This window comes from Myotis brandtii, unplaced genomic scaffold, assembly GCF_000412655.1.
Source record: "Myotis brandtii unplaced genomic scaffold, ASM41265v1 scaffold560, whole genome shotgun sequence".
NCBI classification, from domain to species: domain Eukaryota; kingdom Metazoa; phylum Chordata; class Mammalia; order Chiroptera; family Vespertilionidae; genus Myotis; species Myotis brandtii.
Genome location: NW_005370081.1, coordinates 479,786 through 496,794, shown reverse-complemented (window position 1 = coordinate 496,794; position 17,009 = coordinate 479,786). Strand labels below are relative to the sequence as shown.

At 54.1% G+C, this 17,009-nt stretch overlaps 1 protein-coding gene across 3 annotated transcripts in view; it reads left to right on the top strand.

Annotated features, from left to right (window-relative positions):
* The window catches only part of ZCCHC24 (zinc finger, CCHC domain containing 24), a 99,373-nt gene that overhangs the window by 8,912 nt on the left and 73,452 nt on the right, over positions 1–17,009 (top strand). For all 3 annotated transcript variants that reach the window (XM_014549580.1, XM_005878446.2, XM_014549579.1), the window contains exon 2: positions 11,326–11,526. In XM_014549580.1, coding sequence (XP_014405066.1) covers positions 11,326–11,526 — 201 coding nt within the window. The remainder of the gene's footprint in view (positions 1–11,325; positions 11,527–17,009) is intronic.

Sequence of the window (17,009 nt, the reverse complement as noted above, 5' to 3'; positions counted from 1 at the left end):
CTCCAGACAGCCGGGCGGGGAGCCCCTTCCAAGTGCCCTTCCCACACTCAACCCTATCCCCTTCTTGGCCACCGCTAGCTGGGACGGACAGGGGGACCTCAAATCCGTTCTCCATCGACCTCGGCGGTTTCTGACCCAAGGGGCGCCCTGGAGAGCAGTGACTCGCCCAGAGGCCTTTACCTGCTGTTCGCACGCTGGGACCCCCAGATACGTCCTCCAGCTGCTCGCCCTCCCCCAGCCACATAGGAAGTGGTTTTTGAGGGCTTGACCCCACCGACTGCGCTGTCCCCCGCCCTCCCAGCCTGGAAGGAAATGAAAGGGAAATCCTCTTGAGCTCTTGGGAGGGGGGCTGGTAGCGGGAGAGGTTCCAGCTGCCAGTGCCTTCCCCAGAAACCTGGGCCGGCTGCTTGCAAAGTCTGCTCCTGGGTGGATTCAGTTACACAGAGTCGGAGGGGCAGGGCATCTTCCCAGCTACATAAACACACAGACTGCCAGGAACTCCCAGCCCTTTTGAGGGTCTTCAGAGTCTTCCCATAACCCACTCCCCTCTCTCTCCCGCTGGACTCCTCCTCCTCCTCCCCCACTCCCACTTGCTCCTGCTTCATTTGTGAACTGCAGACACCCTTCTGTGGCCTTCACTCACTCCCCTCTGGCAGCCCCCCCTGTAAAAGTTCAGGGGGAAGGGGTGAGGGAGAGGACACACATGAGGGTAATTTTCCTTCAAGACTGAACACACCAGTTAGTTTTAGGAGAGACAGAGGCCTGAACGTTTGGGGGAGAAGGCCTGTGTAGACCAGTGCACTGGGGATGAAGGGTGAGACAGAGGGTCACCCTTTCTGGCCCCATCACGTGTTCAGCTCTGCCTTTATTGGCTAGGGGATACTGGACATATAGCATGCTGGCCTCAGGGCTAGAGGTGCGGGAGCGGAGAGGGGACCTGTGCTGGGCTGGCTGGGCACAGCTGAAGGAGAGGAGTGTGGAGTGGCAGCCTTTGGTGCCAGGAGAAAGAATTTGTATGCCAAAGCTCTTTGTAAATTGTAAAGCACTCTCCACACGAGGAATTATTCTTGGCTGGGAATCTTTCTTTCTTGTAAGAGGCTTTGCTGCCTCTTCAGGGAACTGGCTGCAGGGATCAGTGATTTGGAGGGACAGTGTGTGGGGTCTTTTTTCAGTGTGTGGGTCTTCTCTTACCAAACATTCATTGAGCTCCGTGTGGGCCCCTGGGGATTCACTCACTCACAGGCTCACGGGGCCCAGGTTAGAAGATAGACAGGAAGATCCAGGGTGAATGGTTGCGTGATTTCATGGGGGTCCTGTGGAAGCCCTAAGGGAGGAGGGTGACTGTGACCCGCAGGACAAGTGGGGTCCCTAATCAGCCCCTGCTAGCTTTCCACTGCCCCCACCCTATGGTGTGGCCTTGTTCCCCACTGAGAACAAGGGGTTTGGGGCCATCAGGAGTCCCCTGTGGGAGGAGTTTGGTGTGCCTCCTCTTGGAAATTTCTGTCGCCCAGGATCCTGGCTGGCTCTCAGTGAGCCCTGGCTTCCTGTCCCTGCACTGCTGCTTACCTCAGTTTCCCCATGACGAGGCACATTCTTTCCCTGGGGCCCAAAAAGTCTCTCATGACCTGACTTTGGGGGAGCCTCAGTTCACCCATCTGTTACATGCCGTCTCTGCTGTTCTCAGGGAGGGGTGCATGGGGTCTGAGAGCTGTACAAACCAGGGAGAATGTGCCCACAGACAGGCTGCATTAGGGGAGGCAGCAGAGGCCCCCCTGTGCTCCGAGGCCGGTGGCTTCCTTGGAGAGGCTGAAGGCTGTGCCTGCTGACTCTCCGAAGGCCCTCCTGGCTTTGGGCTCAGCCACACTGCTGTTCTCAGGGAGGGGGGCATGGGGTCTGAGAGCTGTACAAACCGGGGAGGATGTGCCCACAGACAGACTGCATTAGGGGAGGCAGCAGAGGCCCCCCTGTGCTCCGAGGCCGGTGGCTTCCTCGGAGAGGCCGGAGGGCTGTGCCTGCTGGCTCTCTGAAGGCCCTCCTGGCTTTGGGCTCAGCCACGCTCACCTCCCAGCCACTTGCCTCCTGACCCCTCATGGAGCCCCAGCTGTGCTGCTGCGGCCGGGCCTTTCCTGCATCTAGGACTGGGCCGGGGACCTAATGTGGCTCCAAAATAGCAACTGGCTGAGAAGGCAGGAGAAAATCCTGCCCACCTGCATGCTACCAAGGGGCTGGCGGGAGAGGAAGCAGGTCGTGTGTGGCCCGGAGGGGACTCTCCGAAGGGACCCAGGGGCCCAGGAGTGTCGCCATTCTGTGCGAGGCTGGCAGGCCCGGTGGCAGTGCCTGCGAATGTGACTTGCATGCTGACCGCTGACCACAGCCTGTCTGCGCCAGTCTCTGTGCCAAGAGCCCACCCCCTCCTGCACCACCCCCAGGCTGCTCCCACCACAATAGCAAAACACCATGAATGCAGCTGGGATTTGGGGGTGGGGTGGGGACATGGGGGCACAGAAGCCCATTGTGCCCCTGGAACCTCAGCTCTGGAAGCTGAAGATAAGCCAAGGGCTCTGAGTGGAGCACTGGCCCTGGAAGCAGAGCGAGGGAGAGAGATGGCAGAGTTCATGGGCAAGTGCAGGAGCATCGGCAGGTGACTTGGATGCCTGGGGTTGCTCCTCAGCATCTCAGCTCGTGGTGAGGGTGCCAGGCCAAAGCAGGCACAGGCCCTTGTGCAGTTTTTTTTTAAGGTCACTGGGTCTAGTAACTTGGTCTTATGAACCCCTGTGACAACTATGTCACTGGAGAGAGACTCCTGAGTGCCTTGGTGTAGCACATCTCTCTCTCCAGGTACCCAAGGAAGGCAGCTGTCAGAGGGAGTCAGGGCTGGGCATGGGGGCTTCCCTGCCAAGTTTTGTTTGGAATTAGAATTCACAGCAGTGTGCGTCCTGTGGGACTCCTTCCAGAGAAGTGCTTACCACCTGCTGAGCATTAGCTCTGTGCTCCTCAGAGGGATGGCCAGGGACCCTCCTGGGTAGTGTCTGTACCCGCAGATATGGCTGTGCCAGTCCAGGTTCGATGAGGGCAGCCATTTTCTTTTCCTCTTCCTCCAGGGACAGGTATGGCTTGAAGATGTGGCCTTAAGGTCAGGTGATGCTTTGTGGGGGTTAGGGAAAGACTTTGGGCTCAAATGCATTTGGAAAGCAGAGCATACTGTCCCTCCTTTGGAGACACACAGTGCCCTCTCGCACAGTAAACCAAGGCTCTGAGAAGTCCTGTAGCACAAAACCTGTTAGCCTTTCTTCAACCCCACATTCTCCATACCTATTTGATTGGAGCACATTTTTGGCACAGAACACTTACTAGTGTTCGTCAGAACATCTCCAAGCCCAGGAGACGCCCCATCGGGCAGACCTCTCCCTTGTTCCTACCCACAGGAGGCTCCTCCTGGAGCTGTGAACCAGGTCCCAGCACTTCTTCTGCAGCCCTGAGGACCCTCCTCTTTACCGCTCTGGCCCGCCTGCCCATGGGAGATTTGAGAACAGCAGCAAGGGTGTCACAGGCTTAACAGCAATTCTGCATAGACAGGGCTCTAAGAACCCCATGAGGAGCGACTGTGGGCTCCTGTTTTAAAAGGGCCCCAGGTCTTGACAGTCTTCTGAAGGTTTTGACTTGTTACCTGTGCCCTCCAAGGTATAGATGAGCCACGAGGTCACCTGACCAGTGTGGATGTGTAGAACAAAGCCAAATACCTGTGTGAGGATGAGAGTTGCCTCACTGGGCCTAAGAGTGGGGTTTCAGGAGCTGAATTTGTTCCCAGCAGCCCTTGCAGTCTGTGTGGGTGGGGTGGGGGTGCAGACCCAGGAGCTTGAGAGGATGCCTGGCTCCCTTCGGCCTCCCCCTGGGAATCTGAGCTCTGACTCAAGCAAGGAGGACCGTCATTGGAGGCCCTGTTGGCTGAGGTGGCCTGACCCTCCCATCAAATTAAGTTAACGGAGTGGGCCTAGCCTCAGAGAGACCTCACCTCAGGGACCTTTTGGGTCAGGTGGGAGTGAGGAAAGCAAGCAGCATTAGTAATCACTAATCAGCAGCAGCATCCCCATTGTCCAGATGGGGAAACTAAGGCTCTTCAAAAGGAGAATGAAACAGGAAATCGGTGGCAGACCCAGGGCTCCAGCCCAGGTCTCAGGATGCTGGTGTGTGTGTGCGTGCGTGTGTGTGTGTGTGTGTGTGTGTGTGTGTGTGGTGTATAATCTTTTATTCTGTCCTCTGGCCATACTGGTCTGCTTGAGGTTTCTGAAAACACCAGGCAGTCCCACTTCTCAAAGCTTTTGCACTTGCTCTTGCTTCCACCTAAAATGCTATTCCCTGCCCTTGTACAACCAACAGACTCCAAATTACTTCTTTATGGCGCAAGCCCCTCCTCTGAGAGGCTTTACCTGGCTGTCACGGGGAGCACACCTCCTCCAGCTTCTCTGTCCATGACAGAAGAACCGTATGTGCTTCCGGTAAAGCATGTCTTAACAGTTGGTCTTGCCATGAAATGCACACTGGATGTGTCTGCCTCAATAGCACTGTTGTCAGCACTCTGAGAGCAGGAATCCTTCCAGTCCTAGCATCCGATGCTTAGTCAATGCCCAGGCCATACTCGGTGCTCAGTTAACGTTTACTGGGTGGGTGTGTGGGAAGATGACTTGAATCAAACCTTCTCCCCTATTCTCCCTCCAGACATGTGACTATGTGAAAGCTCTCCTCAGTCCCTTAGCCTCTTGTTTTATCTCACAGAAGAATTGTTTATGGATCTTGATTAATTGGAAAGGGGTGACTTGGAGATGGTGAAATCTTGTCCCTAGAGCAGTCTCAGCAGATGCCTAGATATGATGATGGTTCTTAACCTTCTTGGTTATCGACCTCTTTGAGAGTCTAAAAATGGCTAGAGTCTCTCTCCTTACCACAGTGCACAGAGCCCAGCATACATGCACACGCAGACACACATGGCTGTGCATGATTTCAAGAGGATCATGGCACCTTATGTCAACAACGGAGCCCTAATCAAGGCCCCCTGCTATTGGAGCTGCAAGCCTCAGTGGTAGCCCAGACTGAGTAAATCTTAGGGTCCCTTCTAGTTCTCAGGTTCAGATTCACACTTTCTGCTTTCATTCAGCGAATGCATTCTAGCAGTGAGAGGCAGCCTGGTCCCCAGTGCTGATGAGCTAGCTGGGCAGAGGGCATATGGCTGTGAACCGTGAGCACCTGTCACATGATTGGTGACTTGGGCCGGAGTAGGAAGGACTGGGAGGGGAGGGGGTCTCCCTGTGCCTCTGTGCCTTGTCTTGCTGCCACTGCTTCTCCACCTCCTGGTCCTTTTCCCATTTCTCTCTCCCTGCTCCTCCCCTACCAAAAAGAACATGGGTTGCTTTTTAAAGTTAGCATGTCTCACTGAGTGCTGGCTGTGTTTGCGGAACTGTGTTTTGCACGTCCTGGGTGAATGGACCTCAGGAGGCAATGGTGCCCTTGGGGGTCCTGGGTGAAGGGTTGCCTGGGTGAGGCTGCCAGCTCCTGACCTACAGGTCAGCTTGAACCATGGAAACAAAGAGGAGCAGGGCTGGGGTCTGACCTCGGCCAGGGAAGTCTCCCATCAGATGGGGCTTCATTTTCCCATTGGCCGACTCCTTGCCTTGACAACCTCTCCCCAAGCCCAGCCCACATCCGCCTCTGCTTGTGTGTACAGGGTGCGTGCCTGCGTGCGTGCATTTGACTCCGGGCCTGGAGCCCCAGATAGACGCGAGGGGTAGATGTGCAGGTCCCTTGGAGAAGGGGTGGAGTCATTTGTGAGATGAATGGTTTCTTGTCTCAGAGAAGCATGGGCGCGCGCGTCTGTGTTGAGCATACGGGGAGACTCCTGGAGCCCCAGATAGACGCGAGGGGTAGATGTGCAGATCCCTTGGAGAAGGAGTGGAGTCATTTGTGAGATGAATGGTTTCTTGTCTCAAAGAGAGAAGCATGGGCGCGCGCGCCTGTGTTGAGCATACAAGGGAGACTTTGGGGTAAGAAAGCAGTTGTTCAACTGATGAAAGAACCCCCACAAAGCTGGAGATTAGCATCAGAGGTTCCCCCGCCGGATCCATCTCAGGCCTGTGGGGCAGGGCTCATTATTTGCTTGTGCCAGGCCCCCTAGGATGCTGCCCTTGTCATTGCCTGGCCCCTTCATGCCCTTCCCTGCAGGTGCTACTCCGGGTCCACCAGCAGTCCTACCTTTCTGCCCTGCACTGGGCTCTTCTCCCTCTCGCTGGTCTCGGAAGCTTCTGCCCACCTGCCCTAATCCTGGCCTGTCTCCCACCTACTTCGCCCTCTTGCTGTCCTGGTGTGGGGAGGAGAGAGGGAGCACAGCTTGGCAGGCTGAGTCAGCCCTGGAAATCTCTACCCCAAATCCCTCAGCAGAACCCCAACCCCAGGGCCCAGATCCCTCATGTAGCCCAAAAAAGCTGGTGCCTCATCTTGCCAGTGCCCAGGGGCTCGGCAATATGATGTCAGGAGGCCTCTGTGCCAAAAAGAGTGGTTCACACCTGGCACTTCCCTCTGGCTCCCCTTCCCGGCGGGGAAGCCAAGCCTTGGAGGCCGAGTGGTGGCTGACGTAGGACAGGCCACCAGACCTGCATGTGTATGAGTCTCCTCTCAGCCGTCCATGTGCTTGGGCAAGTTGCTGAACCTCAGTTTCCAGTTCAGTAAAATAAATGCCGAGGACTGAGAACGGGAGAGCTTCTAGTCTAGTATGTGACACAAGCAGGATGTCTTCCCACCTAACGTTCCCCAGCAGCCAGGCCAGACCTCGGAGAAGTTCCAGCAACGGGCAGGAGCCTGACTCTGTCCCCCAGGGTGGTGTGAGGACCCCTCTCTTCCTGCTGGCTGCTTGGGCCGCTGACCCAGGGAGGAAGGACAATGGCTCCCCCTCCCAGGCTGGCGATTAGGGCCTTGATGGCCCAGAGGCTTCCACCCATCACACTAGGGCAGTGATGGTGAACCTATGATGAGGAACTGTATTTAAAGGGCCAGAAGGTTGAGAACCACTGTCTAAGGCAGTGATGGCGAACCTATGACACGCTTGTCAGAGGTGACACGCGAACTCATTTTTTTTGGTTGATTTTTCTTTGTTAAATGGCATTTAAATATATAAAATAAATATCAAAAATATAAGTCTTTGTTTTACTATGGTTGCAAATATCAAAAAATTTCTATATGTGACACGGCACCAGAGTTAAGTTAGGGTTTTTCAAAATGCTGACATGCCGAGCTCAAAAGGTTCGCTATCACTGCACTAGGGGCTGCTCCCAACCAGTGCCCAGAGCAGCTGAATCTGGGGTGAGACCGCCCTGCGACTTAGTCCACAGGAACTCAGAGCCCTCAACCTAAACCCTTCAAGGTGTTAAGGCATCCATTCCCTCTCCTGTCAAGTGGGACTCCCAGGCCCTCCCCTGCCTGTGGTGGTTGGCACCCAGGACCGTCCCGGTGTAAGGAGCAGCCCAACCGTCTGGGCTCTGGAGGGACAAGGGTTGCAGGATTTGCCTTCAGGGATGTCTGACCTTGTGGAGACATGAGAAGGCATCACCTTGCAAAGAGATCAGAGAGACTCAGAGCTCCTCCAGGCAAGGGCAAGGGGGTCATGGGTGCTCCTACCCACACCTGTAGCATTGAGGGGCAGGGCTATGGCAGGGAGGCCCAGGAGCCCCCGGAGGAGGCTGGGGCCTCTGTGACTAGTGTCGCCTCGGGAGCACCTGAATCTGGGCTTTTCACACTGACCCGAGGCCTGAGTGAGAGGAAGGGGTGGCTTTCAGGCCCCACCACTGGGTTAGAACCTGGTCAGGAGCCGGGTCCTGAAGGAGGTTTGGATGGGCACAGAGGGGCCTCCGGGGGCGGGAAAGTGCAGAACCAGAGGTGGGAAAGCAGCTGCTCCGTGGGACGCAGAGAGGAGCAGCCCGGCTGTTGCCGAATGCGGGGCTGACGGATGCAGGGAGGGCGGCCCAGCCTTGCCCTCGGCCTTAGAGGGCAGGGCCTAGGCCAGGCTGAGTGCTGTCTGCACGCTGGGCCCCGGGGGTATCTGTCAGCTCCTGGTGTCGGACCTTAAGAGAGTGAGGCTGCAGGGACTGTCAGGCCTGCCCACCGCCGCTGCTCCGTTTCACATCTCGCACATGGGAAACCCGGAGGTCAGGCCGGGCTCCGCACCCAGAAGGGAGGAAGCGGCGTCCTGGCCTCCTCTCCATCCAGTCGCCACAGGCCGCCAGGCCGACTCACCTTTCGCCTCCATGGCCCGAGCTCCTCCTGGGACTTTGGAGAGGAAACAGTTTGCCGCCCCACCCACGCTTGCGACATTGACAGGCAGGCCTCCTGGCCCTTGGGCTGGCCGTGTGCATCTGTGAGGGTGAGGCTGTGTCAGCTCACCTCTCCTTCCAGCTCCAAGGTACCATCTTGACTTGGGCTGGAGCACCGTGAGGGACAGGCCAGAGCCCGGAGCTTGGGCGGGAGGAGCAGTGAGGAGAGGACTCTGGCTTGCCCTCTGACCAGGAGCAGCTTTTGTGACGGGCAAAGTGTGACCCTCGTGGGTGTCGAGCTGCCAGTGAGAGGGCAGGCTGCTCAGAGGCCTCAGGCTGCCCAGGGATAGCAGCAGGGCCATGGGCAGGGGCGCGTGCCCACAGACAAGGGAAAGGTTTGCGGGGGGGACTTTGTGCACTCTCTGGCACCCACCACGCTTCCCCTTCCTCTCGACGACTTGCTGCCAAAACAGTCCTGATGCCTGTGGACTTGCTTAAATCTCATCCAGAAAAGAAAAGGAAAAGAAAAGGGGGGAAAGAGGGTTGTTATTTGTGAAATTGCATTTCCCAGCCGTGAGGGTGACTCACGCATTTGGAGCTTCGAGTTTCTGTTTGGATGAACTTTTCTCTGGGAGGCTGGGCCGAGCTGCCCTGCCTCAGGCCAGTGGGTGAGGAGAGGCCTAGAGTCCACCTCAGGAGAGACCTGACAGTTGGAAAGTTCAGGTGCTCCTCCAGGTGACGTGGGGCTGGTTGTACTGAACTGCCTGGGGGAGCTTTAAAAATGCAGATTCAAGCCCAGCCAGCATAGCTCAGTGGCTGAGCATTGACCTGTGAACAAAGAGGTCGCGGTTCGATTCCCTGTCAGGGCACATGCCTGGGTTGCAGGCTCAATCCCCAGTAGGGGGCGTGTAGGAGGCAGCCAATCAATGATTCTCTCCCATCTATCTCTCTCTCCCTCTCCCTTTCTCTCTCTGAAATAAATAAAAATATATTTTAAAAAAAGAATTGCCAAAATGATAGACGTTCTGTATGTATCGTTTAGCACAATAACAACAGCAGAGTCCAGGTCCCCAGGTGGCTGCGTTCTAGGTTTGAAGCAGGGCCCAGAAAACTGTATTTGTTAAGTTTCCCAGGCCATTCAATACAAGTTGGAACATACTCATCTAATCTGCACAAAGGGAGACAATGACTCATCGGGTTGTGAGCATCAGCTGTCTTAACATGTGTCAAGTTTGCAGGCCTTGGTACAAAGTAGATGCTCAGTTATCATCTCATCTCATTCCCACCAGAGCCCTCCCACACCCCCAAGGCTGTTCAGTCCTGGCTCCCACCCATCCAGGGATGGGGACCTTCCGTTTCTCAGGGTGGACCACCCCATCGTGGGCCATCTGAGGGCTGGAGAGTTGCCCTCAGACCTGCGGGTTTGTGTGGTATCTTCCACTGGTCCACGGTGGCATGGTAGCACTGGGCAGTGGCAGAGCAGAGATGGCCATTGGGAGCCTTCGAGTTCTGTGCCCAGTGGCTGGAGGTGACTGTGTTGGGCCTGGGTTGCCCTGGACATGGTCTGTGTCTCCCTTCCAGGCCTAGGCTCCAGGGCACACCTGCCCGAGGGAACAGGCTGAGAGGGGAGGGCAGGCCGCAGTCACAAAGCAGGGGGTTTGGGGGGGCCCCAGAAGAGTGTAGCACCCAGATGGTGGGGGCTGTGTCCTCTAGAAGGGGAGTCCAGACCCCAGAGACAGAACAAGTAGGGAGACTGAGGCGGACATGTGTGAGCGGTGGGGTTTGTCCTGGTTGTGGGGGTGCCTGCTCCCTTGGGGCAGGCTCTCAGCTCACCTCCTTCCCCTTCTCACACTGAGGGGACACAGAAAGGACCGTCGCCACCCTGGGCCGCTGTCTGTCCCATCTTTGTAAGGGAGCCGGAGGCAACTTCCTCTCAGGGCCTCTCCTCACCCATCAGCCTGGGGACTCCTGAGAACAAGGCCGTGTCTCTCCATTAGACCCACAGCCCCCCAAGGCCACTGTTCACTCCCGGAGTTCTCGGGCTGGGGTCAGGGTGCCCATGCCCATGCCCATGCCCAGGCCTGTCACTGACCCTCCTGAGAAAGTTGCTTCTTCCCAGCCTTGGCTTTGACCCAGGAAAGGGAGCCATGGCCTCACCGCAGGCCCCACCTTCACCAAATTCCAGTGTGCCTGGCCAGGGAGCCGGGGACTCCTATAAATAGAGGGTGTATACAGCAGGAGGGGGCCTGGGCCTCGTCTGCTTTGAAGCCAGGCGAGACATCTGGTTCCTGTCAGCTGGAGGTGGGAGAGGTGAGAGAGGTGGGAGAGGTGGCCACTTCCTCCCTGGGCTCCCAGACAGCCGGCCGGGCCGGGCCCAGGGCTCCCCGGACACAGTCTGCACAGGCCTTGTGCTGCCGGAGACCCGGCAAGCGCTGGCTCTCACGCTGCTCTCTGCTCAGTGGAAACCAGGCTGCCCCGGCGTTCTGCTTCCTTACAAGTGGAGGAAACTGAGTCAGCTCTGACATAAGGGACGTGTCCCCAGTCCCTCCACCAGTGAGTGGCAGAGCCCCTAACCCAGCAGGTGGTTCTTGCTGACCGGCGTATCTCCTGGCAGTGGCTGGAGAAGGACTAATGGGAAAAATAACTCGCACTGTCATCGGCATCACCGCCCTCTACCAACCGAGCAGATGCGAGTGCCGGGCGGGAGACGCGTGCTATACGTTTGTGACTTCCGTTATCTTACAGAAACCCTAGGAGACAGGTATCATTCTTCCCGTTTTCCAGACGGGCCACTGTGGCCCAGAGTGGCTAACTGGCTTGCCCATGGGTCCACGACTAGATTTGGATTTGAACCCAAGCTCCAGGAGGCCAGAGCCCGTGGGCATCGGGGTCATTGTGAATTCGTGTGTGTGTGTGTGTGTGTGTGTGTGTGTGTGTGCGCGCGCGCGCGCCCAACAGGAAATGTCCCTGAAGTCATGGCTGTGGCTGAGTGTGTCAGGCCTCTGGGCCCTCACAGCCTCTGTCCCCACAGGCCCTGAGCAGCAGCGTGTACAAGAGCACCTCGCCCTACGGCTCCCTCAACAACATCGCCGACGGCCTCAGCTCCCTCACCGAGCACTTCTCCGACCTGACCCTGACCTCTGAGACCCGGAAGCCCAGCAAGAGGCCCCCGCCCAACTACCTGTGCCACCTGTGTTTCAACAAAGGACACTACATCAAGGACTGCCCCCAGGTAAGGCAGCCTGGCCCGGTGCGGCTCTGGACCCCTGCTGCCCTGTGGGCAGCTTCTGTGGACGGGCAGCCCCGCTCTGCCCCCTTCCCGGAGCAGGGGGCCCTGGCCCCCTCTGGTCTCTACCTTCTTGTCCCCCCTGGTATTCCTGAGGAAGCCTGGCTGGTGTGAGCGGGGCAGAGGCCCAGCGCGGACCTGTACAGTAAGGCAGCAGGCTGGGTGGGGGACCCCAAAATGAGGTTTTGGACCTTCAAGTCCCTACCCGTCTTCCTGCCAGGGCGGGTCTTGTTACTGTGAGGCGTGAGGTGGGACAGGGGCCAGCAGCCTCCTCACAGCTCTCCCCTGAGACCCCATCTCCTCGCACTCACAGGGAAGGAATGCGGGCTCTGGGCCAGGAATCCAGATGTGCGCCCCTCCCCCAGACCCACCTCTGCCTGCTCTGCACCAGGCTTCCTCCTCAGCCTGCTGCCTGCAGCGCGGAGGGGGCTGCCCCACCATGGGGCTGGGGAAGGCACTGTGGGGGGAGGAAAGGGGAGTAGGAGATTGGGGGTCTCTCACCGAATGCTTAGCCGAGACGGGGTGGGGCGCTGGGGCAGCTCCCACCCACGAGGTGAGCCGGAATCCTGGGGAGAGAGGTCAACAGTTGCTTTAAATGCGGTGCGAGATTATCAGCGATTTTCCCCTATTATTTTTTCATATTTTCCAGTGTTTTTATGATGTGGTACTACTTATTTTGTGTATGTAATGGAAATGGAATCCTGTAAACTCAGAAAACCCATGCTGTCTCACCCTCCAGATGTTGGAAGCCGAGGGCATGGCTGGGTGGGGCCGGTCCCCGAAGGACCGGGAGGCTGCGATGTGCTTCTTGCTCAGCACTCCCCTCACAGTGGCCGTGCCATGCTTTCTGTCCCCGCTGCTTCCAGCACAGCCAGGCGTGGACAGTCAGTGTGGCCTGGGAGCGTGTGAAAGCACAGACGCGCAGGCCTCCCAGAGCTGCATTGTAGTGAGACCCCCTCCCTGTGATTCACGTCAGGGACCTTGGCCTCCCTCTACCCCGGGCAAGAGAGGCCCTCCCTGGTTGGGGGCAGCCGACCCACTGTGGCCGTTCTCCATCCCGTGGGCCTGTCTTCCCCTCAGTATAGAGTCAGCAGGGCTCTGGCCTGAGATCTCAGCAGAAGGTGAGGCCCCACCCTCCAGGGGCTCTCTAAGTAGGACCAGGGCCAAAGGAGCAACTATGGACCCCGTTGGTCTTCAGAGTTGTGTCCGTGGCCCACCCATGGACAGCACCCCTAGTGCCCTCCCCAGCTGAGCCCGCCGCAGAGGGGTTCTCTGCTCTCAGTCATGCACAGCAACACCTCACAAACTGCCCTCCATCCCTCCCTGCCTGCAGCCTGGGAGGGGGCAGAGCAGGACACAGGCGCTGTGATGAGTGGTCCTCCAGCATCATTGCGTTGAGTGCTCACAGCTACCCAGCGTGCCAAGTGCTCCTATTAGCCTTGTGCTACCTCATGCTTTGTGTGAGTCAAGGACTACACAGGACCATTGATCTGGAGGATCCAGGAATTTATCCCCTCCCCCCAGGTGGTGACAGTCAGGCGCTGGGCCAAGGAGGTGTGCTCACGCTGGGCTCAGCCTGGGAAGGCTTCCAGGAGAAGGAGGGCTTGAGTGGGGCTGGCAGGTTGATGGGAGAAGAGCAGCAGATCCTCCCACAACATGACCCTTATCCCAAGGCAACGGGTGGTGAGCCAGAGGTGGGGGCTGGGGCAGGGGCGTGTGTGTGTGTGAGTGTGTGTGTGTGAGTGTGTGTGTGAGATCGCACTGCCCTCTCCAGACAGGGCCAGAGCTCTTCTCAATGTGGGCAGGGTGTCCCTGCCCTCAGCGCCTCTCTTGCCAGTGCAGGGCTAACCTGGTTCTTCCTTTATGTGGATTGTGCAGTGTGTTCACTTACCTTGTGCAGGGCTCTTAACACTCTGGCAGAATTAGGAGTAATAGCCCCATTTTACAGCTGAAGAAACAGAGCCCCAGGGAGGTGAGGTGCTGAGGAGAGGGCGGGGAATATGGGCACCCAGTCCTGGGACCTCTGTGCTCTTTGCCCCCTGAGCACCCAGGCCACCAGGTGAGACACCCATGGCCTGTGGAGCCTCATTTTCTCCCTTCTGGCCCCATCACAAACCTGCTTCTATCTGGGACTCCTTCAGGCCCAAGGATCTCCCACCACTCTTCACAAGAGGTAGAGGGCAAAGGCTGGAAACGTCAATTTCATCATTGTAAAATGAAGCTAATGAGGACACTACCTCATAGGATTGTGAGGGTCCAGTGGAACAATGCATGGAAAGTGCTTGGCACAGTGCCTGGCACACAGTGGGCACTTAATAAACGTTGGCTAGTGCTGTTTTTCTGCCATGGGTCACTGCGCCCCCCTGGCAAGGTACTAGGTGTTTCAGCAGGCTGGAATGTGGTTGGATGCTCCCCATTCCTCACCTGACCGCAAGCTCAGGAGCAGTGCTGGGCTAGATTCAGCTCTGTACCCCTCGCTGTCTGACCCCCAAGAGATCACACATAGCAGGTGCTGAGGGCAAACCTTCCTGAATGGAGGGATGTGTGAAGAAGGCTTTTATAAGGCCTGGAAATCTTTGCTCAAGCAAAATATTATAAATATCTCAGAATATATAATATTTAAAAGTGGAATGCTTATTTTGGTAATAACTAATGAGATATAATTTACTGACCATATAATTTACCCATTTAAAGTGTACGATTCAGTTATAGAACATTTTCGTTACCTCAAAAAGAAACCTCACACTCTTTAGCTGTCACCCTCTGTTCCCCAGCCCCTAGGAAACCATTAATCTACTTTCTGGCTGTATAGATTTGCCAGTTCTTGATGTTTCATATGAATAGAATCATATACTATGTGGTTTTTGTGCCTAGATTCTTTCACTTAGCATATTGTTTTCAAGTTTCATTCATCAGTTCCTGATTTGGGAAGTGTTCCATTCTCTTTTCTGGAAGATTTTGTAAGAATTAATATTAATTTTTTCTTAATTGTTTGGTGACATTCAGCTATGAAAGCATCAGAGCTTGGGCTTTCTTTTGTGGGTAGGTTTTTTAAATTACTAGTTCAATCTCTTCTCTTGTTACAGGTCTACTCAGATTTTCTATTTCTTCTGGAGTCAGTTTCTGTAGTTGGTGTGTGTCTTTCTAGGACACAAACTACACATACAGTTGTTCATACTATTCTATTATAATTCTTCTTATCTCTGTAAGCTTGGTATTAATGTCCCCCTCTTTCATCTCTGATTCTGGTAATTTGAGTCTTTTCTCTTTTTTTTCCTTGGTCAAGCTAGGTCAGTGATGGCGAACCTTTTGAGCTCAGCGTGTCAGCATTTTGAAAAACCCTAACTTAACTCTGGTGCCGTGTCACATATAGAAATTTTTTGATATTTGCAACCAAAGTAAAACAAAGACTTATATTTTTGATATTTATTTTATATATTTAAATGCCATTTAACAAAGAAAAATCAACCAAAAAAATGAGTTCGTGTGTCACCTCTGACACGCGTGTCATAGGTTCGCCATCACTGAGCTAGGTAAAGTTTTGTCAATTTCATTGAACTTTTCAAAGAACCAACATTGGGTTTAGTTACTTTCCTTTATTATTTTTCTATTTTCTATTTCATTGCTTTTCAGTTTATTCTTTTAAAAATTATGGCAAAATACATATAAATAAAATTTACCATCTTAACCATTTTTAAGTGTATAGTTCAGTGGCATTAAGTACATTCACATTGTTGTACCACCATCAACGTCACCCAACTACAAACCTCTTTTCATCTTGCAAAACTGTCCCCATTAAACAATAACTCCCTTTCTTTCTCTCCCCTAGCCCCTGCACCATTTTACTTTCTGTCTCTGTGAACTTGACTACTCTAGGAACCTCTTTTAAGTGGAATCGTACAGTATTTGTTCTTTTGTAACTGACTTATTTCACTTATAATGTCCCGAAGGTTCATTCACAATATAGTATGTGACAAGATTTCCTTCCTTCCTTTATTTTTATATCCTTATCCGAGGATAAGTTTTTATTGATTTTAGAGAGAAAGGGAGAGGGAGAGAGAGAGAGAGAAACATCAATGGGTTGCCTCCCGTACACACCCTGATCAGGGATTGAACCACAACCTTTGGTGCATGGGACAACGCTCCAACCGACTGAGCCATCCGGCCAGGGCGATAATATTCGTGTGTGTGTGTGTGTGTGTGTGTGTGTGATTACCACATTCTGCTTATCCATTTATTCATCAATGAACAAGTGGCATGCTTCCGCCTTTTGGCTATTGTGAATAATGCTGTAATGAACATGGGTGTACAAATATTTTTCTGAGTTCTTGCTTTTTTTTAAATATATATTTTATTTATTTATTTATTTATTTATTACAGAGAGGAAGGGAGAGGGATAGAGAGTTAGAGAGTTAGAAACATCGATGAGAGAGAAACATCGATCAGCTGCCTCCTGCACACTCCCCACTGGGGATGTGTCCACAACCAAGGTACATGCCCTTGCTGGAATCGAACCCGGGACCCTTGAGTCCGCAGGCCGATGCTCTATCCACTGAGCCAAACCGGTTAGGGCTGAGTCCTTGCTTTTAAGTCTTCACTCTAATCGCTGTATTTCCTTCCTTCAGCTTGCTTTGAGTTTATTTTCTCTTCTTTTTCTAGTTTCTTGAAGTGGAAGGTTGGGTTACTGACTTTACATTCTTTCTTCCTTCTCATATGTACAGCACATCATCACTCGGTGTGCCTTCATTGTAACATCGATGAGATGCTGTCGAAAGTTCACTCCTGTTTATATCAATTAGCCCATGATGAAATCGGTTTCATTATTCGTGTTTCACTTAAAGTCACATAATCCTACCAACGACATTGAGGTTTACAACTACACATTTTCCTCTGAGCTGCATCCCATAGGTTTTGGAGTGTCCTGTCTTCATTTTAACCTATCCCAGGGTATTTTCTGATATTGCTTTTCCTTTTTTGACGCACTGGTGATTTAGAAGTGTGTTGTTTAAAATCCACATATTTATGAGTTTCCCAGTTATCTTTTCAAAATGATTTCTAATTTTATTCTAATGTGGTCACAGAACATACTTTATGTTATTCTGATGCTTCTAACTTGATTGTGGATTATTCCGGAGCCTAGCAGGTGGCTACCTTAGAGAACGGTTCGTGTGCACTTGAGAAGAATGTAGCCTGCGTTGTTGGGTGGGATCTTCTATAGATGTCTGCTAGGTCTGTTTGGTTTATAGTGTTGTTCACATCTCCTGAATCCTTGAAATTCTGCCTACTTCTCTGTCATTGAGGAAACTCCATACTGTTTCCACAGTGGCTGCACCAGTCTGCATTCCCACCAGCAGTGCACAAGGGTTCCTTTTTCTCCCCATCCTCGCCAGCACTTGTCGTTTGTTGATTTGTTGATGATAGCCATTTTG